The sequence below is a fragment of the Aspergillus affinis genome (genome assembly GCF_023601865.1).
Source record: "Aspergillus affinis strain CMG 70 chromosome Unknown NODE_51_length_216796_cov_86_014955, whole genome shotgun sequence".
In the NCBI taxonomy this organism is placed as follows: Eukaryota; Fungi; Ascomycota; class Eurotiomycetes; order Eurotiales; family Aspergillaceae; genus Aspergillus; species Aspergillus affinis.
In genome coordinates this window covers 126,478-152,706 of record NW_026515832.1, presented here as the reverse complement: position 1 = coordinate 152,706, position 26,229 = coordinate 126,478, and the positions used below count along the sequence as shown (strand labels likewise).

The 26,229-nt window shown below is 49.6% G+C and overlaps 9 protein-coding genes across 9 annotated transcripts; 4 read left to right on the top strand and 5 right to left on the bottom strand.

Annotated features, from left to right (window-relative positions):
• Positions 1-492: 492 nt before the first annotated feature.
• KD926_008213 (M20 family dipeptidase) lies at positions 493-2,459 on the bottom strand (the record flags this gene model as incomplete). Its single annotated transcript, XM_053100913.1, has 5 exons — positions 493-676; positions 751-1,868; positions 1,939-2,006; positions 2,074-2,105; positions 2,263-2,459. The coding sequence occupies 5 exons, from the start codon at positions 2,457-2,459 to the stop codon at positions 493-495; spliced, it is 1,599 nt and encodes a 532-aa protein (XP_052955489.1).
• Positions 2,460-2,997: 538 nt separating this feature from the next.
• On the bottom strand, positions 2,998-3,600 carry KD926_008212 (mitochondrial 54S ribosomal protein mL58; the record flags this gene model as incomplete). The annotated part of the gene is made up of 1 exon (XM_053100912.1): positions 2,998-3,600. One exon carries the CDS (start codon positions 3,598-3,600, stop codon positions 2,998-3,000), a length of 603 nt encoding a protein of 200 aa, XP_052955488.1.
• An 839-nt stretch (positions 3,601-4,439) lies between these two features.
• KD926_008211 (cystathionine gamma-synthase) lies at positions 4,440-6,641 on the bottom strand (the record flags this gene model as incomplete). Its single annotated transcript, XM_053100911.1, has 5 exons — positions 4,440-4,559; positions 4,646-4,688; positions 4,748-4,931; positions 4,986-6,396; positions 6,597-6,641. The coding sequence occupies 5 exons, from the start codon at positions 6,639-6,641 to the stop codon at positions 4,440-4,442; spliced, it is 1,803 nt and encodes a 600-aa protein (XP_052955487.1).
• Positions 6,642-7,325: 684 nt separating this feature from the next.
• Positions 7,326-10,616, top strand: KD926_008210 (rRNA-processing protein UTP22; the record flags this gene model as incomplete). Its single annotated transcript, XM_053100910.1, has 1 exon — positions 7,326-10,616. The coding sequence occupies one exon, from the start codon at positions 7,326-7,328 to the stop codon at positions 10,614-10,616; it is 3,291 nt and encodes a 1,096-aa protein (XP_052955486.1).
• Positions 10,617-10,791: 175 nt separating this feature from the next.
• Positions 10,792-14,724, bottom strand: KD926_008209 (putative nuclear envelope pore membrane protein; the record flags this gene model as incomplete). Its single annotated transcript, XM_053100909.1, has 4 exons — positions 10,792-10,975; positions 11,037-14,006; positions 14,077-14,225; positions 14,287-14,724. 4 exons carry the CDS (start codon positions 14,722-14,724, stop codon positions 10,792-10,794), a joined length of 3,741 nt encoding a protein of 1,246 aa, XP_052955485.1.
• Positions 14,725-15,345: 621 nt separating this feature from the next.
• On the top strand, positions 15,346-16,863 carry KD926_008208 (ubiquitin C-terminal hydrolase 37; the record flags this gene model as incomplete). Its single annotated transcript, XM_053100908.1, has 6 exons — positions 15,346-15,486; positions 15,537-15,631; positions 15,687-15,786; positions 15,841-16,022; positions 16,090-16,274; positions 16,325-16,863. The coding sequence occupies 6 exons, from the start codon at positions 15,346-15,348 to the stop codon at positions 16,861-16,863; spliced, it is 1,242 nt and encodes a 413-aa protein (XP_052955484.1).
• A 727-nt stretch (positions 16,864-17,590) lies between these two features.
• On the top strand, positions 17,591-19,253 carry KD926_008207 (putative oxysterol binding protein (Orp8); the record flags this gene model as incomplete). The annotated part of the gene is made up of 5 exons (XM_053100907.1): positions 17,591-17,676; positions 17,767-17,979; positions 18,038-18,107; positions 18,172-18,231; positions 18,303-19,253. 5 exons carry the CDS (start codon positions 17,591-17,593, stop codon positions 19,251-19,253), a joined length of 1,380 nt encoding a protein of 459 aa, XP_052955483.1.
• Positions 19,254-19,845: 592 nt separating this feature from the next.
• On the bottom strand, positions 19,846-23,758 carry KD926_008206 (condensin subunit YCS4; the record flags this gene model as incomplete). Its single annotated transcript, XM_053100906.1, has 5 exons — positions 19,846-20,019; positions 20,115-22,493; positions 22,563-22,704; positions 22,755-22,878; positions 22,933-23,758. 5 exons carry the CDS (start codon positions 23,756-23,758, stop codon positions 19,846-19,848), a joined length of 3,645 nt encoding a protein of 1,214 aa, XP_052955482.1.
• Positions 23,759-24,391: 633 nt separating this feature from the next.
• On the top strand, positions 24,392-26,100 carry KD926_008205 (serine/threonine protein kinase CDC7; the record flags this gene model as incomplete). The annotated part of the gene is made up of 4 exons (XM_053100905.1): positions 24,392-24,671; positions 24,737-25,130; positions 25,289-25,349; positions 25,414-26,100. The coding sequence occupies 4 exons, from the start codon at positions 24,392-24,394 to the stop codon at positions 26,098-26,100; spliced, it is 1,422 nt and encodes a 473-aa protein (XP_052955481.1).
• Between the last annotated feature and the right edge of the window lie 129 nt (positions 26,101-26,229).

Below are 26,229 nucleotides of genomic sequence, written 5' to 3'. Positions count from 1 at the left end.
CAGGGCTTCAGTAGCACCCAGGCTATAGCATGCTCAAACAGTTGGTTGCCTTTGTTGTCGGTTGGGCTAATGAGACCGCAAGTGGGCGGAGGGAGGCCTTGTCGCGTGGTCGCGGTCCCACGCGAACTTCCGCGCGTTCGTTATCGATCCGCCCTTACGGAGTACTACGGAGTGCTAGGTATATGAGTAGGTCTGCGCAGCCCCGCTCCCAATGGAATCAATACTGACTTCTTAAATGCAAAATAGATAATTGTACCATGCATATCCTACGTAGAATTTAAAACAGGAAGTGTCAAGTACAGCGCTTGGTGTAAATGTTCAATTTAAGACCGTATAGATACATCTCGTAACCCCGAAGACTGTAGAAAACCTACACTGTAGAGCGACATATAGTCATGATTTTGACCTTTTTGGTGAGCCCCATCAAGATACCTGTCTACCGAAAGGAATCTACGCTTCCTCATGTCGAACCTGCAGCCGCTGGCGAGTGACTTAAGCATCCGTGGGCTCCTCCGCAACGTAATGCAGATAGGCACCAAGCAGCTTGGAGCCTTCAATATAGTTCCTTCTATCGAGCTTCTCGTTGATGGAGTGAGCTGCGTCTGTTGAGCTGCCCATAGGCAAAAGCAGAACGTTTTTACCCGTTGCTTGTTCAAAGCTCAGAGTGACGGGAATGCTATAATCTCGAGTCAATTTCATCATGCAACGATGATTCCACAGAAAGGACGAAACTGTTGCTGGAAAACATACCTGCCACCTTCACGGGTCATGTCTGGCTCAACGCCAAATACTTGCTTCACGGCCTTGCTGGCAGCCGAGAAGTTCCAATGTTTCGGGCTGGCAACCCACCACTTTCCGTCGTGCTGGAGCCAAACATCCATGGTGTTCTTGCTGTTAAGCTTGGCGAATTCTGCTCGGATGTAATCGAAAACGAGCTTGTTGACATCGGCGCTTTCCATGTTGGGGACAGTACGAATGGAGAATTTGCCGATGACTTTGGCCGGGATGACTGTTTTGGCCCCGGGAGCCGAGTATGCACCTTCAACGCCGTGGATAGACAAAGATGGGTATCTCCACCGGGCCATGAGGGTTTCCTCTTTGGTCGGGTGGATGCCAGTTTCGCTGCCCAATGACTCGTGCAGATTCTCCATGGTGTAGCTGATATTGGGGTACAGGAGTTTCTCTTCCTCCGATAATGGCTCGACGAGGTCCATGAGTCCGGGCACCAAGATTCTGCCGTGCGTATCGACAAGTTTGGACAGAATTTGGACAAGGTCAGTCATCGGCTCATGCGCAGAGCCACCAAAGACTCCACTGTGCAAGTCCTGGGCAGGACCCGAGACACTGATGGAGTAATAGTTACAGCCTCGCAACCCGTAAGTAAGGCACGGCTTTTCGGTACCAAGCCAGTAGTTATCGGAGATGCAAACGGCATCGGCATCCTTGAAGAATTTCTTGCTCTCGGCTTGGATAAACTCCTCCAAACCTTCTGAGCCATACTCTTCCATTCCCTCAAAGCAGCAAAGAAGGTTCACAGGTAGCTCGATTCCGGCTTTCTTGTGCGCTTCAATCACGTTGAGCCAACCCAAAACAGGGCCCTTGTCGTCGGTGCTTCCACGACCGTACATCCTTCCTTGGCTATCCTCCGTCAACTCGAAAGGCTCCGTAGCCCAGCCATCTTCCTTCAAAGCAGGCTGCACGTCGTAGTGGCCGTAGACCAGGATGGTCCGCTTGTTCTTGTCGTTGCCGTAACGCGCGATGACCACTGGGGGAAGGTCGAGATGCTCTTTTCCCGGCTGTTTGCCGAGCGGTCGTTGCTCCACCTCAGCTCCTAGGGCTTTGAGCTCCGAGGCCAAGAATTCTGCCATCTTCAAGCCAAGTCGAATGGATGAGCGACTGGTCCTTGTGTTATGATACGGACATTTGACGACGACTTACTCTGAAAACATCCTTTCGGTTCTCATCCTGGGCAGAGACGGACGGGATAGCAACAGCTTTTCGCAACCCTTGTACACGATTAAAATCCCCGTTAGTCTAATTCGAGAGAAAAGCTTCGACAACCAATAGACGTACGGTCAATGAAAGAAGGTGACAGATTGTCAACCCTGGGTAATAGTTGGCAAATCAGTATATGTACCGCAATTATTAATAGGACCTGCCCTCATACGCTCTCTGCAGCGTCGCAGGGAAGGCAGGGAAGAGGGGGAATGAGGGGAGAGAGAATGAGGCAGAGAGGGTAAAGAAGAAGGGCAAAACACATACTGCTGGAAAAAAGGTTCAAGTTGAGGCGCCATTTTCCGATCACTGATATTTCCGTAGAATGAACGACGGAAAGGAAGACGAGAGATATTCGTAGGGAAAAGTTGAGATGTCAAACAGCTCCGTGGGGAAGGAGGAAAATGTAAATAGGACTTAAATCCTCCAATTGTCGCCGGGATACGACGGAGGGGGAGGGGCATTTGGTCAGCTGCGGAAGAAAATCAAAGTACCCCCGAGGCGATTGCTACCTAGCTCAAGAGCGGGGACCAGTAAGAGAGGAAAAGAGACCAAAAAGAAAAAAAAAAAAAAAACCTACATCATATCTCAGGATTATGAGCTGACCTTAGCCGCATCTAAGCGCTACAAATCAACACGGAAACGCTGATAGGCAGATAAAGTCGGTGCGGGCTTATTTAATTAACTACCTACCTTCTTTGTGGCAGTAGTAAGTACTCCGTACCTACCCAACCGCCGATTTGTTGTTGCTGAAACTACCACTAAATATAAATATAACGAAGGCATCAACACTGGCAGTTATAAGATTTGAATCTAGACAAGTTGCAAGAATTGCTAAAATACAGGATTTTATACACAAGTATCACCACCCCCTTGAGCAAAGCAAAGTTCAAGACCGGGGTTTCGAGTCACAGAGCCATTCATGAAAGGTGAGATAATGAAAATGTTAGAGAAGAAGATTATTCGCAGTTAAATGAATATGCCATTCTTGGGATGTGGCTTTTATTCGCTTCTTCCCCAGGTCTCCTTTCGGAGCTGGCGGTCCTCCCTGGCCATCCGACGTTTTATACCCCATCGCGACTGCACTGCCTCCAAAACTTGTCGCTGGATCTCTTTCTTCTGCGGGCCGGCTTCGCATACCATTGCAATGAACATGGGAGAACAATCGAAGCGCTTGGCCAGTTTCCACCGGCTCCACGTCATAGGATCACTGAGTCGAAGCTGACGAATTTCCTCGATGTCCGACGGCTTCAGGTGGTATTTTTTCTGAGTAGTTGATTTGAACACGGAAGGTAGTTCCTCGGGTCCCTGATCTTTAACACCAGAAGGAGCGCGTAGCGTTCTTCGTGCATCATCCAAGGGGAGAAATTTCGATGGTGTGTGGTAAACCGAAGGTGCACTGGAGGGTGGGTTATGGATGATATTGTCGTATAGCTGGTTGGTCGGCGAGCCGAACGAAGCATCTGGTTTAACGCGCAGGCGTTGTTTGGTGCGTGCGTACGAAGACTGACTCCGCTGCGACTCGAGAGCCACAGGGTGGCAGGAAGGAAGAAGGAACGGCAAGGCGACTACGGGCCTCTTGGGCACGATGATAGATGCAACCATTGTGAATATAGACAGCAATAACAAATTGCCGCGCAGGGACACAAAGGGTGATTAAGAGGGTCGAGGATCAGTTAGTTGCGTCCAGGATAACTACAATAGCCAGATCCAACAGTTAGCATTTTCAGACTTCTTTATTTCATTGACAGGAAGGGAAAAGGACGGAATGCGTATGTAAAGTCCATACAGTCACAGATTGGTTTATGTTCGTAGCATGCTTTGATTCAATGGCAGATGGGAATTGAGATGGGTTGGCTAAAGGACCGGAGTAAGTTTTGAGATGGACTTTTCTCTCAAGCCGCACAAGTCTCGTGACAGAGAAGGAGTGACAATACCGGGTGTTAGGGACATGTACGTGTAACCATCACTATCTTACATACCTACACACCACGGGTAGGTAGTATGTATTCATGCCCTGTACCACATATATAATACAGTACCTAGGTACTGTATGTATGTATGTATCTAGGTACCTTACTACCAGGTACCTTAGGCAGTTCTATAGCTCAGGGACTACGGCTGCAAACCGTCCATTTCGAAAGAGAAATTTAGTAAAGCAAACCGGCTGCTATAGGGATATACAGCAACAATTGCTCATAGAAATTCACCTTTGCCACACCTATTGTGTATCCTGAATTTACTCATTTTTATTTCTAATTTCTATTCTTTTGCCTCTCGAATCGCCATCACTGTACTACATCAGCCAATATGAAGCTGTATACCCATGGTTGCATCCCCTCCGGATAGATTTGCTTCCGTTGCAGCTTAGCGAGGTATTCGTCATGTAGACTTGATTTTTCTTCATAAACAATTCATTTCCTGCACCAAAATCGTCAAATCATCTATGCCTGAGCACTTGCCGCAGCATCTAGGGCTTTTTGGATTCGGCCACGGAGATCCGGTATGTCTTCCAGGCCAACACTTATCCTGACCAAGTCAAATTCCACCCCAAAGGATTTCGCCTGCACGGACCGGTTAGTATATCTGACTGAAGTAATGGGGAAAAGGGAGGGGAATAGCTTCGGCGGGTTTCCCTCTTCACACATACCCAGTCAAGTTCGCTATAGTGGGCTAGAAGGGTGTATGGCGAGCTGTGTAGATATTAGGATATGCTCGTCAAACGAAATATTGATAATGGATTCAAACCTACCCCAAGGTAAAATTTGTGCCAAGGCTAGGCCCTTTCAGGACCTCAAGGGCATCGAAGAAAGCGGCCGCAGCAGCTGTTGAATGGAAGGTGACAGAGAAGAGACCGCCATAACCACCATTAGGAGTACGAAACGCATCATAAAATGGCTTCGATTGGCTGTATTTCGGATAATAAACTTGTTTAACTGCACGGAAAGACAAGTTAGAATTAGGTCGACTAGATACCGACGAGAGCTTACCGAGCGACGAGTTCCTTAACATCTCTGTTATCTCCTCTGTGGTTGTGTTAATTTTTTCAATCCTGGACACAAAATCACGACTGTTCCTTTCCAGGAAAACAGCATCCTCTGCCCACAGGTTATCCTCATATTCTCGAGAAAACGTTTCCTTCAATGCTTGATAGTGCCGAGCATGAGGGTTGAGAACAGCACTTCCTCCCATGACATTGCTATCCCCACTGAATATTTTTGTCAGACTGCTGACGACGACGTCGGCGTATGGTAGAACATTGACATTGAGAAAGTTGCCCACCGTCTCATCTACAACAACCGCGAAGTCATATTTATCAGCGAGGGCACGAATCCGTCGAAGGTCAGGCGATTTCAGTAGTGGATTTCCAGGAAACTCGGTGAAAAGCGCCAGGAACCTTTCATCATTATTTAAACGCGACTCCAAGTCATCTAGATCCTCAGATGAGCCGTGTCCGTAGAATAAGCAGCCGGGTCCCCATTTCTCCAGAGTTTTTAGTGTGTCAATGTATGGAAATCCAAAGCACACGCTTTTCATAGCACCCCTTGAACTAAGTAGCATCTGATGCGTACTAAAGATAGCGTTCATGCCTGTTGGAAAGGCATAAACGTCAGACTCGCTCAAACCTGCTACTCTACCTACCCCGGCAGTCTTTTGCAGAGCTTCGCTCAGATCGACATCTGCAGTTAGAACGCCTGCTATCCGTTTGCGAACGGCCAATTTGGCTTGTTGGGATAGAGAGGTGCTTAGATTCCGGCCAAACCGTTCTTCAATGAACTGAGCATATTCGCGCCCTTCCTGTGATCCATTGGGTGCGGCGGATGGATTCGGTGCCGTGGACTGTGACCCTATCCCTCGAACGAGTTCGGTGGCCGAGTCCTTTCCTTGGTACCTCCGTGGGCCCTTGCAAATTCTTGGTGCTGTCGTTTCCAAGCCAATGTCCTTTTTCTCCTGCAGGTAGCCATCTCGCAAAGCGCCAAGACAGAATTCACCTCGGCGACTTGATACACCACTTCCAGTGTGCTGCCACACTTGCTTGGCAATTGGGAAATACTCCTTTGGAAATATTACACCCGACAAACGCGAGGTGACAGTAGGGGAGTCGGTTTCCGTGTGAGGAGGGGGAGCAAGATCCACTATACGAACATTTTGCGATTCGGCGCCGGATAATCTCGAAAGGAAAAACGAATAGCAGACTCGTGCCGTATTAGGGGACGGGAACAGCATGACAGTTTCTGTGTCTGGCTTTCCGTGGCGTAGCACCACCTCCTTTGCTAGCTCCTGGATGATCGGATGCACAAAAAATCGAGGATAGCCACATTGCATCTTGTTGATAAGCCAGGGTTCTCCTTCTTCATAGGCGACATTGTCTTTCCATGTTGGCAGCGACACACTGACTGCCTTGTTCTTAGTTAGCAATTTGACATCAATTGTTCAGAAAGCAAGCTAGTGCTAGAACTCCAAGAGCAATCCGCACAGATCCTGAAGTCTTCAAAGACAGGAATCGGGGATGGAAAACATTCTTCAGGCATAAGACAGTCAATTTGAAGGAGGGAAGGGAGAGTGAAAAAAAAAGGGTACGATGAGGGGCTTCAACGAACATGGTCGGTGTTAGGGGGAACAGTGCCCCCCGCGTCCTGGAGCATTGTGGATAAAATTATAATTTAGGTGTTTGGGGGGGATCTCGGCGCAAAATTTTCGGGATTGGAGCTTCAATGAGGGATAATTGAATAATAAAGCAGCTGGAGAGACAGATAGTTGAGCAGGAAGATAGGTAATGGGTAATGAGTAATGGCGGGGAAGAGAGAGCGACTTCGGCGAGAGGTGTAGAAGAGCTCAGCCAATGATCACTGATAGGAACTGTACCCACATTTTCCAGTTCTCATAATGGATTTTCGGGTACGTTAGGTACTTCCAGGTCATGTACTGTGTAGGTATGTATGTACATACATACTTCATGTTACCAGATTCTGAAAGTCTGAGATGTATAATACATCGTATATAATATCTAGAGCCCAGGAGTACCTTAGTGTAATTATACAAATTACAGTACCTGCGTACGGAGTACTTATAGAGTATCTGAACGGTCGAAATCACGTGGAGATAAAATCCCGGAGTTTTGTAATTTTTTTTTTCTAATCAAAAGCTCCAAGTACGACAGTCCCCAAATTACTATTGTATCCAAATGTTTAGTGCCCTGTTGCTCAAGTCAGCAAGAAGTTCAATTTGACCTGGCTTGATACCTTCCACACTCATCCTCTAGCTACCTCTTTGCGCTCTCTATCGACCATTTGGAATACTGCTCCGCAGTCCGGCTCAACACCACCAGGATGTCGCATTCTCCGAAGAGGAGAAAGTTGAGCATATCGTCAAAACCAAACGGGAATCCTCAATTTTCGAAATCCAAAGAAGATAACTCTACCATGAACAAACGGGATTCAGGCGATCGCTCTGCGGAAATAGCATTGGCTAGCGGCTTCTACAAGTCCAACCTTTTCAAGTTACAATTGGACGACCTACTTGCGGATTTGAGACCGAATTATGACAAGCAAGTCTCAAGGCTTCAAGACACTCTTCATAAGCTGAAAGAAACCATTGAAAACATCCCCGAAAGGCCCGCGAAAGCTCCCTTAGACGCCGAGAAAGAGTTGCGCAACACTCATGGCGTTATTGTCCCCTACCCCCAGCCTCGCCCTGGCAGAGATACGAAATACTCGGTCTCATATTCCAAGCCGATTAATGTCAACGTTGTCGGAAGTTTTGCTCTGAGAACCGGCGCGAAATCGGCAGGGTCTTTGACAGTCGACCTCGCCGTGACCATGCCGAAACTACTTTTCCAGGAAAAGGATTATACCAATTATAGATTCTTCCACAAGAGGGCCTACTACATTGCTTGTCTTGCAGCTGGTATCAAGGAAACAAAAGGTCTTAGCCTCGACATCAAATTCGATTTACAAGATGGCAATAGTCTTCGCCCTGAGATCGTGCTTACGCCCGCGGAGACGCCCAAAGATTCTAAATCTTCAAAGCCACAAATTCGCATCATCACGGCAATTGAAGATACATTGTTCCCTATCTCCCGAACCTTACCGATGAAGAATAATATTCGACAGGGAACAACGGAAACGACAGAGCAAAAAGAACCCACGCCATTCTACAATGCAGCTCTCCGCTCAGAGGCCACTGTGGCACAGTTTCATAAGTCGCTATATTCGGCTGCCCGGAACTGTGAATCTTTTAAAGATGGCTGTATCCTCGGCCGAACTTGGCTCCAACAACGAGGATTCAGTTCCTCGATTCAGGCTGGTGGATTTGGAGGATTCGAGTGGACAGCGCTCATGTCTCTCTTGTTCGAAGGCGGGGGTCCCAATGGCAAGCCGGTCCTCCTTAAATCGTACAGCAGCTATCAACTTTTCAAAGCGACTATTCAATTCATTGCGGGGAGAGACCTGACAAAACCACTATTCCTATCTTGCCAAGATCTTCCAACCCCTAACGACGGACCTGTGCTGTACGATGGTGCGAAGGGCCTGAATGTGCTTTACAAGATGACGCCGTGGTCGTATGAGTTTCTTCGTCGCGAAGCCGGAAATACCTTGAAGATGTTGAACGAATCTCGTGATGACAATTTTGAGAAAGTTTTCATCTTCAAGGTCAATGAGCCTTTGTTTAGGTTCGACCGAATTGCCACTCTTCCAGTGGGTAATAGTAACAATGCTTTACAAGGATCGCACAACCACCGTGCGATCTACGAGGTGCTGAAAAGGGCTTTCGATGATCGAGCCGATCTTATCTATCTTTTTTGCAGCCGTGCCGATCCATGGCCCGTCGATACTAAAGCTTCCCGGAAAGCAGCAGGCGCTTGCCTTCATGTTGGGTTATTATTGAATGCTGATAATGCTGCACGTATTGTTGATCATGGCCCATTCGCAGAAGAAAAAGAAGAGGCAGCCTCGTTCCGGTCCTTCTGGGGCGACAAGGCCGAGCTGAGACGCTTCAAGGACGGTAGCATTAGGGAAAGTTTGGTGTGGTCCGACCAGCCGTCGTCATCCTCCATAGTGCACCAGATCCTGACATATATTCTACAACGTCATTTCGATTGTCCCGAAAGCGAGTTAAGATACATCGGCGATGAATATGATGAAAAGCTTCGCAGCAAAGGCGATGGAGTATTGTTGTATTCCAGCCCGCCTTTCCAAACCATTTCCGATGCTTTCAATTCCCTGGAGAAATCTGTCCAGAGCATGGACGAAGTTCCCCTGACTGTGAGGCATCTAGCCCCAGCCAGTCCCTTCTTACGATACACAGCTCTTCATGCCCAGGCCGTTTCCGGTGTACGGCAGGAGGCGGTGGACGTTGTTCTCCAGTTCGAGAGCTCTACGCGCTGGCCGGACGATCTGGTGGCAATTCAAATGACAAAAACGGCTTTCCTCGTCAAGATAGGAGACTGTCTGTCATCATCTGGCACTGCTTCATCATGCAGGGTGGGGCTGGAGAACGAATCGAGTCCAATCTTGAATAGTGCTTTCCTAGAAATCGTTCACGAATCTGGGGTCACGTTCCACTTAAGGATTCATCACGACCGGGAACAGACTCTATTGGAACGTCAGCTAAAGGAAAAAGGCCCTCGCTCACAGGCAAAACAGGAAGTTGCCTACGCCTTGTCAGAGTATAAGCGTCAATTTGTCCACTCTCCCCGTCTAACCCAGGCCATCCGTACTCTGTGCACCCGCTTTCCTCTACTGTCGCCTACTATTCGTCTCCTGAAACACTGGTTTGATTGCCATCTTTTTGCAGGCCACATCAGCGAAGAGCTCATCGAGTTGTTGGCTGTGCGAGCCTTTACGCAACCGTTTCCCTGGGAGACTCCGTCCAGTATTATGGTTGGATTTTTCAGAACCCTTCATTTGATTTCTCGCTGGGACTGGCAACAAGAGCCTCTCATGGTCGATCTAGGCGGAGAGCTAGACAACGAGACCATGGAATTGATTCGCACCCGCTTTGCTGCTTGGCGTAATGTCGACCCTGCGATGAACTCCGTCGTACTATTCGTGGCTTCTGATGTTGACACGGAGGGTGTAACTTGGACTCAGCACGAAATGCCCCCCAAGGTCGTGGCTGCTCGGATGTCCACCTTGGCCAAGGCGGCCGTGAAGCTGGCGCGGGAGAAATCGTTTGCTCTGAACATATCTGATATTTTCCACACCTCCCTTGCGCCATATGATTTCATTCTCAACCTTCGGCCGGGGGTCTCAGATGGTGGTTCGGCTCCGTCGATGTATAAGAATCTACAAGAGAAGGACGCTACCCGTGCCAGCCGAAGGGCCTTCGCAGTGAAATCCCTCGTACGCGATCTGCAATCCTGCTACAGCCCACATCTGCACTTCTTTTACGGGGGTGAACAAGGCGACGCGATTGCTGGGATTTGGAACCCGCAAACCTTGAAACCCAAAACCTGGAATCTGAAGATGGCATACTCAACATCCCCGAGCGTGTCGGATGAAATCGAGCAACTGGGTGACGAGGTGGTTGTGATCAATCGTGCTGCTATCTTAAATGAGATTTCCCGCCTGGGCACCCTCCTGGTGGACAGCATCGAGACAGGGCAGCATTCGGGTTAATGTATAGTATGTTCTTTACCGGGGAAGACGGACTCCGGGTGCTATGTGAATGCAACGATGATATTTTGAATTACAAACGAAGGAATCGAGTTTCCAAAAGATATCTATTTAGATCATAAAATAAAAAAAGCAACTTGGAACATTAATGGCATTACCTTCCTCCGGAGCCGATACCTCATCGTTCAGATTTCTCTACAGGGGTCTGAGAGAAGGAGCAAAATTTGTCCTTGATCGCCACAACCTCATACGTTCCCTCATCTGAGGTCCTGATGGTTTTCTTGTGTTCATAAGAGATGTCATGCTTGATGTCCAGAATCTCTGGCTTCTTGCCTTTTCGGGGGTTGGAACTCCGGATGTATCTAAATCCAAGGGTAATTAGTCCCATCGCGTTCATCATGGGAGGGAGAAGATAAAACATACGTGAACTCAAACGGCGGTGTCCCCCAGAACTCAAAGTGTAGCTCTGCCTCCCCGCCCTCGTGTATATCAATAATAGAGGTTTGACCCCGGCTCATCCGGACACTTGGCATTTCGTGGATAGTTTTCGTGATGTTCTTGTGGGCCTGGCACTTCCCACTTGCGCCGTCACTGACAGCGGTTATAGTGAACACGCCTGGTCTCTCTGCGATGCGGCGGAAGTCGGTGGTCCGGGAGTTTGCCTTTCTGGACGCCCCATCAAATGTATAGAACACATCGAATGGAGCATGACCGGAAAGCGAGAAGGACAACCGTTCCCCGACGCAGTAGTCAACCTTGGATTCAAGAGGGATAATTGTGGGAACGTCAGACACGGCGACTCTGACCGACGATGTGTCGAAGTCAATGCTTCGTTGACAGCCTCGTGCATCCCTTACCTTGTGAATGCTGACGACGTGCTGCCCCAAATCAAGATGACGTCTCGGTATAGGAAGCTTGTGTCGATTTGATCCGATGCTCGGGATTGATACAATCTCGGCCTTGGTCTTCGAATGGTGCTTAATGGATATCTCGAGGGAAAATGGCGGAACCCCCTCAAGGGTTATGGGAATCAGCTCTTCGCCGCTAACGTCCTCCTTGCAAAACCCATAAATATGACCCGGAGCATCAAACCGCGCAGATGGGAGAGGGTTCACCTTTTGGGTCACGACGACGGGGTTGGCCTTAGGGTCGTGATCGTAGAGACTATCGCCGACTTCCCGGAATTTATAAGTGTAGAGACCAGCTTCGGAAGTGTCCATTTCCATAGAGGCTGCATGTAGAGCGGTCTTCAATGTCTGCACACGCACAGAAGGCGATCCACGGCCTGTCTTCCGTTGTTGCTCATACTGAACGCTGTACGGCGGGTTTCCTGCCAGGCGGAGTTCAAGGCTGTCATCGTCGCCCTGGCAAACATCTCGCTTCTCAATAGAGTTGGTGACCCCGACGGGAGAGCTATCCACAGCCGTGATACGCGGTCGAGGGATCCAGGAAATCTTGAAGGTCTTGGCTGCCTGGTCTATGGATCCGGGGCAGGAACTGTCGGTTACCCCGACGAGCTCATACTGTCCTTCTTGACTGACCGACAGAACACTGTTTTCCTGCCAGAAGGTTTTTTCGAAAACCGCAGAATCAGTGCTTGTTTCTTTGAGTCTGACTACCCACGGTCGCTCGCCACTTAATCTGAGAGGAATATCAACTCTCGAGTCCTGGAGAGCCGAGTAATCTCGGCGTTTCTCTATTTCACCAAAAGACGCCTGTGGGGGCTTTGAGCGGGCGTCAATTCTAATGTTATCCCTGAGGCTTCGTTTGCAGTTCGAAAGATCTTTGACGTTTGTTAGCACGAGGCTGTGCTCGCCGCCACCGACAAGCTTATTGGTTTTGATAGTAGCAATTTCACTCTCGGATTCCAAGGTATGCTTCGATTTCTTCCCATTGTGAACAAGTTCGTACTGCAAGGTCCACGGCGCTTCACCGACAAATGCCACGTCCACGGCTACCGGCTCGCCGAAACAGGCCCTGCGCACAGCACTCGAATCAAGGAAGTGAGCAGAAGCCGGAGGCTTGACATCTTGTTCTAGGACGGGCATTTTGTCCTTCAAGGACCGAGGCGCATAAATCGTGTCTGCCACGTCAAGGAAACGGTACCGGTAAAAGCCGGCTTCGGATGGCGTAAAATCGAGCTGAGCACGTAGGCCTTCGATGATTTGCGATTTGGTCTCAACACCCTTTGCGTGCTCCACGACATATCGAAGTCGAAACGGTGGCGACCCAGTGAGGTCAAGGTCAACCAATAAGCCAACTGGATTGTTCGCGCACTTGTCAAGTATCTTCTCATACTTGACGGCGACGTCTGGCTCTGGTGGGTTGTGTAAGTAGCAAGATGACGGCTCTAGCACTTCTCCAGGGCAAAAATGACTAGATACGTATTCCAAATTGTACCATCCCGGATCCTTGATTTGTGGTTTCTGGTCAAGACTTTTGAGGGACAGCTTGTGAACTTTACTTGGCATATCATCCGTACCCTCCTGCTCTCTGCCACTGAATGAGTACATAAGAGAGAAAGGGCCGTCCTGGGCGTATTTTTGGCCCGAAGTGTGAAAATTGACAGGTAAATCTACGCTCTCTCCCCGAGCGACCTGCAAAAACTGCTGGTCGTTACATCCATGCAAGGACAATCGAGGCCTTTCATGGACTGCAAATTTATGCGCCTGAGACACAGAGTTTGCAGGTAGTTGGCCGCCTTCAAGTAACAGGGTCGAGTAATTCGCGACATTCCCGCAACCGTCGTGAACTTCTTCAATTGAGTAGAGCCATTCTCCTCCAACGTTCAACGACTCGTTCAGGGGAACTTCAATGACCTGGCTCTGCGCCCAGGAGACATCCAGCTCCCGGGAACTGAACAAGGCACCCGAGTTCCTCTGACCTATGAGAGGTGAACGTAAATGGTCTGATTGGATATTCTGGAAGGAAAAGCCCCGGTCAAGGTGGTTCACCTGTCTGCTGTACTTGATTTTCAAGGGCGGGGTGCCTTCAACCGTAAGCACCAAGTTCGATAGCTCGCCCTTGCATTTGTGCGTGGGAGAACTTTTGATCAGCGCTTGGGGACAGGAAACAACAAGCGCATCGGATATACGCATGTGAACGTCGAGATTGGACTCATCTACTACTCTTTTGAGACGGTAAATTCCAGGCTGTCGGATCGGGTAAAGAAGATCACGAGGCGAATCTGCGGGGGCGCGTTTCGACTGTTGCTTCATCTGCTTCAACTGTTTCGATGATATAGGGATTGTCTCGTTCTCCCCGCTGTCGAAATCTAGGCGGAAAAGCTCCACCGCAATCGGATTCGTTTGATTTATTCGAATGGGGAGATTGACAGTATTCCCATGCGAGTTGATACACAGCGGGATTTGATCCGGATTTAGCACAGCAGACCTATATTCATCAGTAATCGGCATGGCAACACGGACAAGGTGGTCCTTAAAGAACAGGACAAAGAGCTTACCCCTCCGGTAAGATGTGGACTATCTGCTTTCCCAAAATGAGGGATGCATTGTGAATAATATCTCCGGGTTTGACACTTCGTTCGGAAATGGATAGCTCCCTATCATAAGCTATTTTGACCATTCCAGATAACCAGGCGCCCAGCGGAATCTGGTCGGGAATTTAGTGAAATGTTCACGGAAGGAGTAGATAGAGGGATGGGGGAGCCTACGGGGATCCGGAACATTAAAAACACATTGCCAACTGCGTGAAGAAGAAACGCAGCTAGCGTCGTCGGAAAAGTCCATTCCAGCCAAGGTATATGAAGTGCCTGGAGTCCGAAGAGGAAGACGCCATCGATAGAAGCCCATTTGAGAAACAGCCAAGTGGAATCCAGATCATCGGAGGCGCTCAGAGATTCGTAAACTCGCCATGCATGGAGCGCGAGGTAGAAAGCCACAACATAGAGACGTTGTGATGGGGCATCTACGACCCCGGTTGGGATAAGCGGCGAAGACGCATCGTGGGTAGCTGGCGGTCCTGTGGAGGCTTTCCGTATCCCAGGGTCCTGAGGCGTCGGCCGAGACGGTGGGGTTTTAAAAGCTCGAGTTCTTTGCGTTGTCTGCGGCGTTTGAGGAAAGGCAGAGCGGAGTCGAGGAGTCCCGTTCATGGCATGCTGTGGTCGCGGACTTTCCGCGAATAGAGATTTATAGCTTTTCAACCTAAAAGAAGGAAAAATAATCCGTCAGAGAGGAGCAATCAAGCTGTTGTTTGGCGTGTGTGGGATGAAGAAGAGGGGGGGGGGATAGATAGAGAGGGAGTTAGTTCAGAGTAAAAAGCAAAAAAAGCAAGGAAACGACAAAGAGAAGAAGAGAAAAAAAGAGCACTAACTGGACATACGAGCTGAGCTCAAGGGCAGACCTTCCAGGGATGTGAATAGACCAGCTATGTCCTCGTCAAGATGAGGGGAGATGCGAAGTGTTAAAGGGCAAGAATCAAGGTAGAGCGAGGGAGAAAAACGCGTGGAGTCGCGTCCGGCCGGAGCTTCGGCCAATCAGCGGTGCAGACGTCGCTGCTCGGTGAGATGAGTATAAGTACCGGCACTTGCGTTGTCGCTCAACACTGGCAGTGGCCTGTGGTACCGGGTACCAGGTACCTACTCACATCATAATCGGCCTCAAACTGGCCGTTAGTCCATCCTTCTTCCTTCTATCTCCCGGCCTCTCTCTATTAATAAACCGCTCGAATATCTAGGACCGACTGCCTAGATAGGCGGGTCCCTCAGTACAGGATGAATCATAATTCGACCCGAAAGAAGTCGAATGTCCAGGAATCATCTGGGATTACCCACCTTAGCAATGACTTATGTGGTTCAGCAACTACGCAGGAGAAGGAACGGTGGAATGGTTTCTGTGAAATAGAATCCGAGCCAGTGAGTCGTGGTAAATCTATCATGGCTTGGTCTGACCTATCATTCGCCAGGCTCTATTCAATGTAATGCTTCGGGAATTTGGCGTCGAGGGAGTAAAGGTCCAAGAGGTTGTGTCCTTGGATGAGGATATGATGGCAGGCTTAAGGTGAAATGGTCTTGATACACGCGAGATCTACTGCTAATGCTCTATGTGCAATCAGCAAGCCTGTTTACGGGTTGGTATTCTTGTTTCGGTGGCGCGAGGATGATCCCAACAAGCAGGAAGCGAGCTGTCCCGAAGGGCTTTGGTTTGCGAATCAGGTCTGCTCCTCTTCACCTAAAGCGCATATCCCATGGCTGATATCTTTCGCTTAGACAGCAAGTAATGCTTGCGCGAGTGTTGCTCTCCTGAACATTGTCAACAACATCGAAGGAATCGAGCTTGGCGAGAATCTGCAGCATTTCAAAGAATTTACAATGCCCTTTACGCCTGCATTAAGGGGCGATGCCATCAACAATTTCGAGTTCGTCAAGCAAATCCACAACTCATTTGCGCGGTAAGCCTGCAAGCAATTTATAGACAACCCCATTCGCCTTTCTGGGGTTTACCTGACTCTGGGCCAGTAAAATGGATATTCTCAATTCCGACCTTATGCTCAAAAGTGAAGCGACTTCCAAACGATCGCGCTCAGCTAAACACACTAAGGATGAATCCGAAACGGATGCAGGATTTCATTTTATTGCATTTGTGCCCGCCCTGGGAACAGTATGGAAGTTCGATGGCCTCGAGCGCCAGCCCCATGCGCTTGGTAAGCCATTATTGGACTAGAGGTGAGACCACAGCTCATTTGTTGAATAGGGAAGTACACGTCGCACACGGATTGGTTAGACCTGGTGAAGCCCAACATTCGCACCAGAATGGAAGAATACGAAGAAGGACAGATTGAGTTTTCAATTCTGAGTCTTGCCAAAGATCCGCTTCTTGATCTTGTAGACCGATTAGCTACCAATGTGAGACATCTGGAATCAGTTAACCAGCGCCTGATCTCTTCCCAGCAGGGAGGAACGGGCTTCGACTCGGCGTTGGAGGACCGTCTTCAAAACGCGGTTCTTGGACCCGACGAAACCTATGGTCTAACCAGGGAGCGCATCGACCAAGCCAAGATTCCTGCAGAGCGGGAGGCTGAGTACGATACCTACTCCATCCAGGACCTGGCTGAGCATCAGGGGCAGCTGGCGGCTGAACAACAATTCCTCCGAGCTGCAATCCGTGAAGAGCAACAGGCCCTCCAAGCCGATGCCGATTACGTGGCGGGGAGAAGATATGACTACGGGCCCGCTGTCAGGGCGTGGGTGCGCTCCTTGGCCCGGAAAAAGGTCCTTGAGGACTTAATCTGACAAGGTGTCGGTACCTGGCCTGTCATTGAATCGACACCCTCGACGGCCTTTTGTTTCGGCACGAGTCACCCCCGCTTGCTCTTCGCTGCGCTGGGTATAGAAAGAAGAGCTGGAACCCCGCAGAGAAGTGGCTCAGGAGCGTTTGTTAAGGGAATAGGACTAGGGCGTGAGAACAACCCAGGAGGGAGGGCTCTGATGTGTCGATTGGCCGACCGCGACCGACCGGGTTGATGGATGATAGATCGAGGTCCTTGGCGGTTTTCCCTTTGGTTCCTTTAGGTATGCCTAGCCCTAGGAATGGTTGAGGATACTATACATACCAAACGTCCTATCAAGTGTACGTAGGCGGGTGACCCGTAAAAGCAAACAGCGGAGGCGAGTCGGTGACGTTCAGGCCGGAGTCGGTGACGTACCGGCCTGAACGTCACCGCCTGGACGGTCGACGCCGCCTTGTTTCAGCGAGGAATCTGATCCGAGGTCCAACCACCATCTGTTCCGTGGATTGTTTGCCAACAATCCCCAGTGAGGATAGCGAGATATTCTTCTTGTTTGCTGCCTGCCGTTCCACCTTCAGCGTTGCGTTGGCGTGCAGGTTGTCTTCCCTGGGTGCTTTGTCGCCGCTCCTCCCTCTCGCCCCCTTGGCTTCCGCTGCATAGCGCGTCGCCTCTACTTTTCAAGACTCTCTTTTTTTGTACACTTTGTGAATACTCGGTCATCGCCTTGGAAAATGTCTTCCGCCGTGGCCTCTGAGGCCCCCGAAAAGACCCCCGATGATTCCTCTAAGTTGAAGACCTTCCTATCCATCCTCCGAAGGTATAGGCTGCCTGCACATTTGTCCCCTCGTTTAGCTCCATCATTCCTCCCCCGGTCCCTGCTAATTCCTTCGTGTTTGACCCGTACTAGATTTGTCGGAGTGACGGATATAGCGTCCGTTCGCTTCTCATTGCCTGCGCATCTCCTGGAGCCGATGCCCAACCTGGGTATGTTATCGCCCTTCCCCCCTTTCCTGTTTCAAAGGTGGTTGCTCGCCTTGAAGCTCGGCGGACTGTTGGTTAACCAAACCCGGCGATTGCCAGAGTACTGGAATTATTTGGATAGACCGGAGACCTTTGCAAGGTCAGCAAAGTAGCCGATTCATCGCCAAGGCCCAAGTTCTGACAGGAGCACCACACAGCATTGGTAAATCAGACGATCCGCTGGGACGGATGCTAGAAATTCTGAGGTTTTGGTTCACCAAAGATCTGGTATACAACCCCCGCGGGATCCTTATCGTGTCGAAAGGGCAGTTTCACTCACATCGTTCCACAGAAATACATCAAGGGCAAGCCCTGCAAACCGTATAACTCTACACTGGGTGAATTTTTCAGAGTGAGTGCCTCCTGACCAGCTCTCAAACGCCCCCCATCCCCAAGACTGATCGTGCGGGCGCGAAACTTCAGTGTAAATGGGAAATTGACGGCCTCCCCCCGGCGGTTTCAATACCTTCGAAGTCGGATCCAACCAGCGGAGGTTCCACCCAGACGGACGACATTAACGGAGCGGTCAAGGTATGTTACTTGACCGAACAAACTTCTCACCACCCACCAGTGTCTGCCTTTTTCATCGATTGCGAGGAACGAGGCGTCTCCGCCCGCGGCTTCGACCAAATAAGCGCCAAATTCACGGGTACGAGTATTCGCGTGGCGCCGGGGCAGCACAACCTAGGCATCTTTGTCAACATCGCCAAGCGAGACAATGAAGAATACCAGCTCACCCACCCCGATGCCCACCTTGGAGGCTTGTTGAGAGGCGCGCTGGCCATCACAGTTTCCGATACATGCTACATAACGTGCCCCAAGACCCGGATCAAGGTCATCCTGCAGTACCTGGAGGAGGGTTGGATTGGCCGAGCTCAGAACAAGGTCGAGGGCGTGATCTTTCGCTACAACCCGGACAAAGATACCACGACGAGAATCAAGGATGTGACGGACGGGGATCTTCTTGCCAAAATCAGCGGGTCCTGGCATGGGCAAGTTTTCTACACCCTGGCGGGGACCAACGAGCCTCGACTCTTGATTGACATCGGGCCTCTCTTCCCCGTCCCCAAGGAAGTGCCCTCCGACGACGAACAACTGTCCAACGAGTCCCGCAAGTTCTGGTCCGGGGTCACGGATGCCATTGTCGACAAAAGATACGGCCAAGCCACCAAGCTCAAGCAGGAGATTGAGGAGCGGCAACGTCAGAAGGCTGCTGAACGACAGGCTAAAAACGAGACCTGGCAGCCTCGCTTTTTCACCGGTAGCGTCACACCATTGGGTAAACCTGAGTTAACCGAAGAAGGGCAGAAAGCCCTCGAGGGACTCCGTCGTGGAAAGTATGATTTGGAAGAAAGTGAATTCAAGGGTGCATAGACGCATGCCTGTGGTTGCGGTAGGATAATAATAAATACACAAGATTGGATTGAATATCGGGCGTTTTGGTTCGAGAGTCTTCGGAACGTCCTTGAAATGGCGGGTTCCGTTCTTTCTTTTCTATTTCCGCTGGTTTCGCCAGGGAACTGAGCATATAGAGTGGTTTGACTCCCTTACACCCCCCATATATAATATAATAGGCTTGATTTCTGGCCGTCAAGAAACAAGAATTCCAGTCATTATTTTTCTGAAGAGCCTTTTGCCACAACAAATAAGGATCTGTAGGCATGCTCGAGACACGTACATCATTGACTAATTACTACCATTCAATCCGTGAAGTATACAATGCATTCGTTGGTACAGCCTGTCAAGAATATTAAAATGGCACAGTGGTATTGATTCCCAAATAAAACCTGAACCTAAAGATAAAGAACCAAGAGATAAGAGGCAAAAATGAATAAATGCAAAAGATGAACATAATACATGTTGCAAGCTGCATAACTCCTCCCCAGTCCTATACTCGTTCACCCAGTGCGCCTACAACCCACACCAAAAGCATTAAAAACCAGAAACAGTCATGTAATCATTCATCTTAAGCATTGGCTGAGACAACCTTGTTGAATCCTGCAGTTACTGTCTTCGTTATTTCTTCATTTTTATGAGGAAGAAGTGATAGTGCATAGGCCACATCGTTCCACTGTCGTTCAGTTTCGCATCGCAGTAGTCGAGCGGCGAGCTTATCTGCCAATTGTCGGGCATGTTTCTCCTGCAACAAGATAATGATTAGATCGTAATCAAACCCTTGACAAACGGATATCGTTTCATCAGTTGGGGGGGTTGGTTCCTTCGGACTGAACTAACCTTCTCAATGAATCCAATCAAGAACTTGACAATACGTCGCAGCGATGCCTCTTCAAGATTTCGTTCGGCGCTCAGCAGACTGAACATATCAACGAAATGGTTGTACACCGCATTGTCCTTGCTGGCGAGTTCAGTGAAGAACATACGTGCCAGGTCAGCAATTCGCTTATCGTCATCCTCCAGGCATTTAGCCATCTCGCCCAGCTGACCTTTGACTTTGACCTGGCCCGCCAAAATCAAGAACGTCAGTGTCATGAGACATGTGCGCTTTACGGAGGCATCATCGTCATTTAGTCGACGATACAAAAAGTCAGTATTCTCGTCGATTAGATGATTGAAACACACTGCCATGTCACCTAGCGCAATCACCGCATTGCTGCGAACAGTTGGGTTCTCGGAGCGCTCCATTATGGTGATCAGAAGGGGCAGGTTCTTTTCGCAGTACTCTGCCGACACGCACATCAGTTTAGCCATGCATAAGGTTGCCGCTGCCTGGAGGTTGCGGTCGGAGTACGTGTTGCTGTTGGCACATATTTCGGCGACCAAAGGCCCAAAGTTAGACAACAACGAATTCTCCCCATAGAGCAGCTCTCGCTCTCGAATATGCGCCATGGCATCTTGGAAGTCGTCCTCAGTAGTTCCACCGATGAGGTCCAATTCATCACCCTCTGCATCGCCGTCGTCTTGGGGCGCAGTGACGGCTTTGTTTTTTTCTTGTTCAGCTTTGCGGCGCTTGAAGTCGAGTTCACATAGCTCCAGGTGGACAATTTGCTTGATAGCAATATGACCAACGACGAAAAGCAACTGGGATAATGCAATAGACGTTGGTTTCTTCCTTGATTCCTGGATTCCACTAGAAGCTGTTCCTGGGCGTTCTTGTTCGTCGTCATCCGCAGGTGTCTTGGACGCGTCGCGTTGCGATTGCGGCTTAAACACAAACCTCGTCTTTCGTTTGAGAATGTCAGAGCAGAGGACATCGGGATGTTTGGATAGCGTATAGATGGCACTAATAGCCTGTTCCGAAACGCCGTACCATTCCTGGCTGTCCGACACGGTTTCGACCATAGCTGCAAGTTTAGCCAAAACAGGATGGTCGTTAGCGAGTTTGGGGATGCCGGTTTCTTTAGTTTTAGCCTGGCGACCTGGGACCATGCGCCTCAATGCAATACAGGTGTACTTGGCGAGCACGAGATCTGACTGTCCTAAGTTCCCTAGACCAATCCTCAGCATCGCTTCGATCTCCTTGACCACAACTTCCGGATCGGCCAAGGCAAGCATTCCGAGAACGATGATCGCCCCGCGTCGTTGAGTCTTTGAGATCTCCTTTTTCTGTACACCATAGACTTGCCACAACTTGGCTATCACGGCTTCTGAAATGTGGCCCGCCTTCATCATGGTACTCAGTAGTTGCTCGAGACATGTAAGTTCCGCGGGGGATGAACCAAAGGTTAAACTGATCATGTTCCGAGCGATGTAATTTGCAGCATCGTTGGAGCTAAAGGAATCTGGCGCTTCAAAGAATAGTCCCTTATAACAATCAATCAGGTGAGTTTGAACACCTTTGCCTTCGTCGCTATTGCCTTTGGTCCAAATAAGCCGGAGCATCCGCCGGATTCCGTTACGAGAGGTTTCGACCTTGTACGCATCAAGCACGACGAAGAAGTCCATTGCTTCAATGACCTCACTCTTATTTCGTGATGACAGAAGCTGGGAGACGGTTCCGGCAGCTGTGTGGAGGACCTCAATGAATCGGAGGGCTTCGTTATAGTATTTTCTGGTGAGCTGGAGACGCCCGAGCAGCTCAGATGTTGCCGCCTGCTCCGCGGCCATTTTCACAGCTGCAGCCTTTTCTTCATCTGTCATTTGTGATGGCTTTTGCGGAGAATCTTCGGGCAATTGTGTGGCATCATCCAATAATTCGCTGTCGACGTGCGAGGTTTCCGCCCCTTCAAAACCAGGAGTCTCGGGGGGTCTCAAGGCATTGAGTTCGGCGTCAACATTCTCCAATCTGGTTGTCCATTCTTTGTGCGACAATTGTCCACCGTGCATAATGCTGAAGGGATGAGTAGAAACTAGTTTAGCCAGCAGTTTGATGGCGTTGCGTCGCACGTTGCTACTCTTGTCTTCAAGACTCCTAGCTGCCAGTTCTGAAACGGCTTGTCGTCTCTTGGGGAATTTTTGTTCTAGGTCACAGATCTTCATGTAGACCTGGATAGCCCGACAACGACAATAAGGGTTGATGTCCAGAAAACGCTCTTCCAATACATCGAAAAAAGCATTGATCTGTGTCTTATAGTTGTCGCTTCGCTCTTCTTGACGACTAAGATCGGATATCAAGTTGCCACAAACCTCGACAACGGCGCAGCGGAGAGTATACGACTATCAGGAGGTTAGTTGATGGGCACAAGGCGTGAACGGCGAGAGATATATAGTATGGTGTTGTAGTACCTCACTGTCTAGTTGTTTGGCCAGAAGAGTCATCTGCTTTATAATCAAACGTGGAGCAAGCTCGGAAAGTTTGACGATAAATGCAGATACTGATTTGGGTCCTCGGGTATCGTTCGAGTTGAACTCCTTGTTTCCAAGCTCCCTATGATAAATAAGCGACCATTCAACTGCAAGAAGTAGTGTCGAGAATACTTCAAAATTTCATCGGAGAGTTGCGGGTAATCATATTGTTCCGCAAGAATGTGCAGGAATTCGGCCATAGGCTCCGATAGGTGCTCAAAATACGTCAAGCTCTGCACGATAGACGTCTGGGCACCTAGACACCTAATTAGCTTGCGTTTCACAGCGAAATAGATACGCTAAAGTTTACCAAAGGCATGTCCATGATGCTTCACTGCAATGCAAAGGACTTTGAATGCATGCATCCTGATGGCCATACTCTTCACTCGCTGTTCGCTCTCTAGTATGAGATAAATTGTGCGGGTGAACAAGTTGATAAAGGTGTCGCGGTCAGACGTAGTTAAGAATATCCTGCTGAGTTTCAATTTCATGACTTTGCACATAGTTTCCATGGATATCTGAATCTGCGCCGTCCAATCCCAAATTCCATCTTTGGCGCTGGTCTTGGACTTAGCGGATTTCCCTGCACCTCTACGAGCAGGCGCAGCTTCCGCGGGTTTTTCGGCTGCTTTGACTTCAACGGCCGAAAGAGCCCATTGGAGTAGAAAGCCGTACATCTCCAAAAGCTGCTTGTGGTGTTGGATGCCATCTTGTTCGTCTGACTCGAGATCTCCGTGGATAATGTCTGCTTCGACAGACAAACTAGAAACGACTAGATCGAGAAGCTTGCTAAGAGATCGCGTGGGAAGGAAGGAGGAGTATCTGCAAGAATTCAACAGTTCAGAATTTGATTCACACGGGCCAGAGGTATCGGGGAATGGGTTGAGGGCCAGTGCACACTTTAAAAGGAACTGAAGGGAGTCAAAGAAGGACGATCTGGCCAGTCCTTCGGGGCTTTCGGCCACCCCGTCGACGATAGTATTCAAGACATGGTCGATCAACGTCGATGACAGATTGTCCGGGTCGGTCTCGCAATCCAGCAGTTCCGGGTCGGCGTCGGGAGTCGGAACAGAAGTCGGGTCGCTCAGGTAATATTTGAGGGATTCATTGATATCGAATTGGATCCTATCTTCCATGGTGGGCGACTACGAGGAGAGGATTCCTCGGAAGACAGATGATAGAGCGATCTATGGCGGCGGTGTTGGGTTGGCGTTTGACCAAGAGGGGGAGGAGCGGGGGAGGAACGGCGAAAAGAAGTCAAAGAAAGCGCAAAAAGCACGTGGGCTTTGTTTGGAGATTTCCTGATTGGGTATGGTGTGGCCGCGGCGGACAATCGATCATACCGTATGTATCTGTATGTATATACAGGTACTATACGGTCCCTGAGCATTCAAGTACTGTACCCCGGTACATGGATCTCGGTGCTATACGGTAACGCTTACCCGCATGCGTCTGTGTTTTCAATACCAGAAGGTAAACACAAACATCCTTCCTCCACTAAACCGCTTTGGGGGATTTTTTGCGCGCGCCCTGGAGCATATCTATGGTAGGTGACCTCACTTCCAAGACTTTCAATTCACTGACATGAGAATCCCTTCAAATCTTGAATTTCCCGCCTGCAGCACCTGCCACACGTCATCTTTCGTGCCCCTGCGACTCACCTCTGTTTGCCTCCGCCCACTCCGTTGATCCAGCGCATGCAACTGTCGCCAAAGCGCAACCTCCCCCGGTAACCTGAGCTCTGCTTTAGGTCTCATTACTTCCTCGACATGTCCGCTCTCCACCCGGCACCGGCTGGTTTCTTTGATTTACAACGACCCGCTGCTTGGAGGTCAACACGTCCGTCAACGAGGCCCGGCCATGCGGGTGACGACGGTGCAGTCACGGACAGCGATGCGTCGGCAGCACAACCCCGAAACGAAGCCGATCCAGAGGAGGAACTCGAAGAAGAGGATATCGATGATTCAGTAAAGGAGGATATGCAGAAACTTGAGGATACTTTCCCAGGAATCTCAGACCGGTTTCGACTGGTCAATAGGATTGGAGAAGGTATAGTGTGGGCTTTGGCATTCTATTGCCTGACTTTAGGTGACTAATTCATTGCGAATCTGTAGGTACATTTTCTACCGTGTACAAAGCGGAAGATCTACTATATGACCATTACAGAAACGACTGGGATATGTTCCAAGACAATCACAATGATGCCTGGGCCAGTCCACCTCCAAAGAGGCGCCGTTTGGAAGATGAGAGCGGCCGGTCATTACCCTCCAAACGAAGAAGCCCTCGATTCGTGGCTCTGAAAAAGATCTACGTGACAAGCAGCCCTCTTCGTATTCAGAACGAACTTGAACTACTACATGATTTGCGTGGATGTCGATCCGTATGTCCCCTAATCACTGCCTTCCGGTACCAAGATCAGGTCGTCGCCGTCTTGCCCTTTTTCCCTCATACCGACTTCCGAATTCAATACCGGACTTTCCTGGTTGCGGATATGCGACATTATTTCAGGTCATTATTTACCGCCCTACATTCGGTCCATAAACATAACATTCTCCATCGTGACATAAAACCAACGTAAGAATTACAGTGCCTTTGCTCTTCCTACCGCAATCAGGACCGCCACTACTTGTTCCCCCTCAGATACTGACCACGATACCGCGATCTAGCAACTTTCTTTACAACCCGGAGCTCCGAGAAGGTGTTCTGGTTGACTTCGGCCTAGCGGAAGTAAGTCAAAGCATCACCTACAATACAGACATATTTGGGCCGACTAGCTAACTCGTCTTTGCAGCGCGAGGGCGCTGAGTATACTGGCACATGCTTGTGCGCCAACTCGAGTTATGTGCGCCGCAGTCGCTTAATGCAGAGTTACTATTACACCCATTGTCCGGCGACCGCGCCATCGGCAGGGTATCCCAAAAACGATTCCAGGCCGTCAAAACGAGCCAATCGAGCGGGAACCCGAGGCTTTCGTGCACCGGAGGTTCTGTTCAAATGCACCTCTCAAACAACCAAGATCGACATGTGGTCCGCCGGGGTTATCCTTCTAACCTTACTTGGGCGGCGGTTCCCATTCTTCAACTCGGCTGATGATGTTGACGCAATGATAGAAATGGCGAGCATATTTGGCACGCGCCGTATGAAGTCGGCAGCCGTCATGCATGGCCAAATTTTTGAAACTAATGTTCCAACCATCGGTGAGAAGGGATACAGTTGGGAGAAGCTCGTAAAGTGGGCTAGTTGTGTAGAAGAGTTGACAGAGAGCGAGAAACAGGCTACGCGTCTACTGGCTGGTCTCATGGAACTAGATCCCTACAAACGCATGAGCGCCAAAGAGGCACTGCAACATGAGTTCTTCACCGAGCCCATAGTCCACGACGTGCCATGGGGAGGAAACCCCGACGACAGCCCAGACACTGGTGAGGAGGGCGAACGAGACAAAGAAGAGGAGGATGCAGACGAGGTGGCCATGGTTTAGAATCTCAATCTTCATACGTGACAATGACAATTAGTACTGGTATTAATGCAAACTTTGGACTGTGGTTGTGATACTATAGCAAGCATCAAAACGAGGGAGTATGAAGGGAGAGCATGTAATCATTCTCAA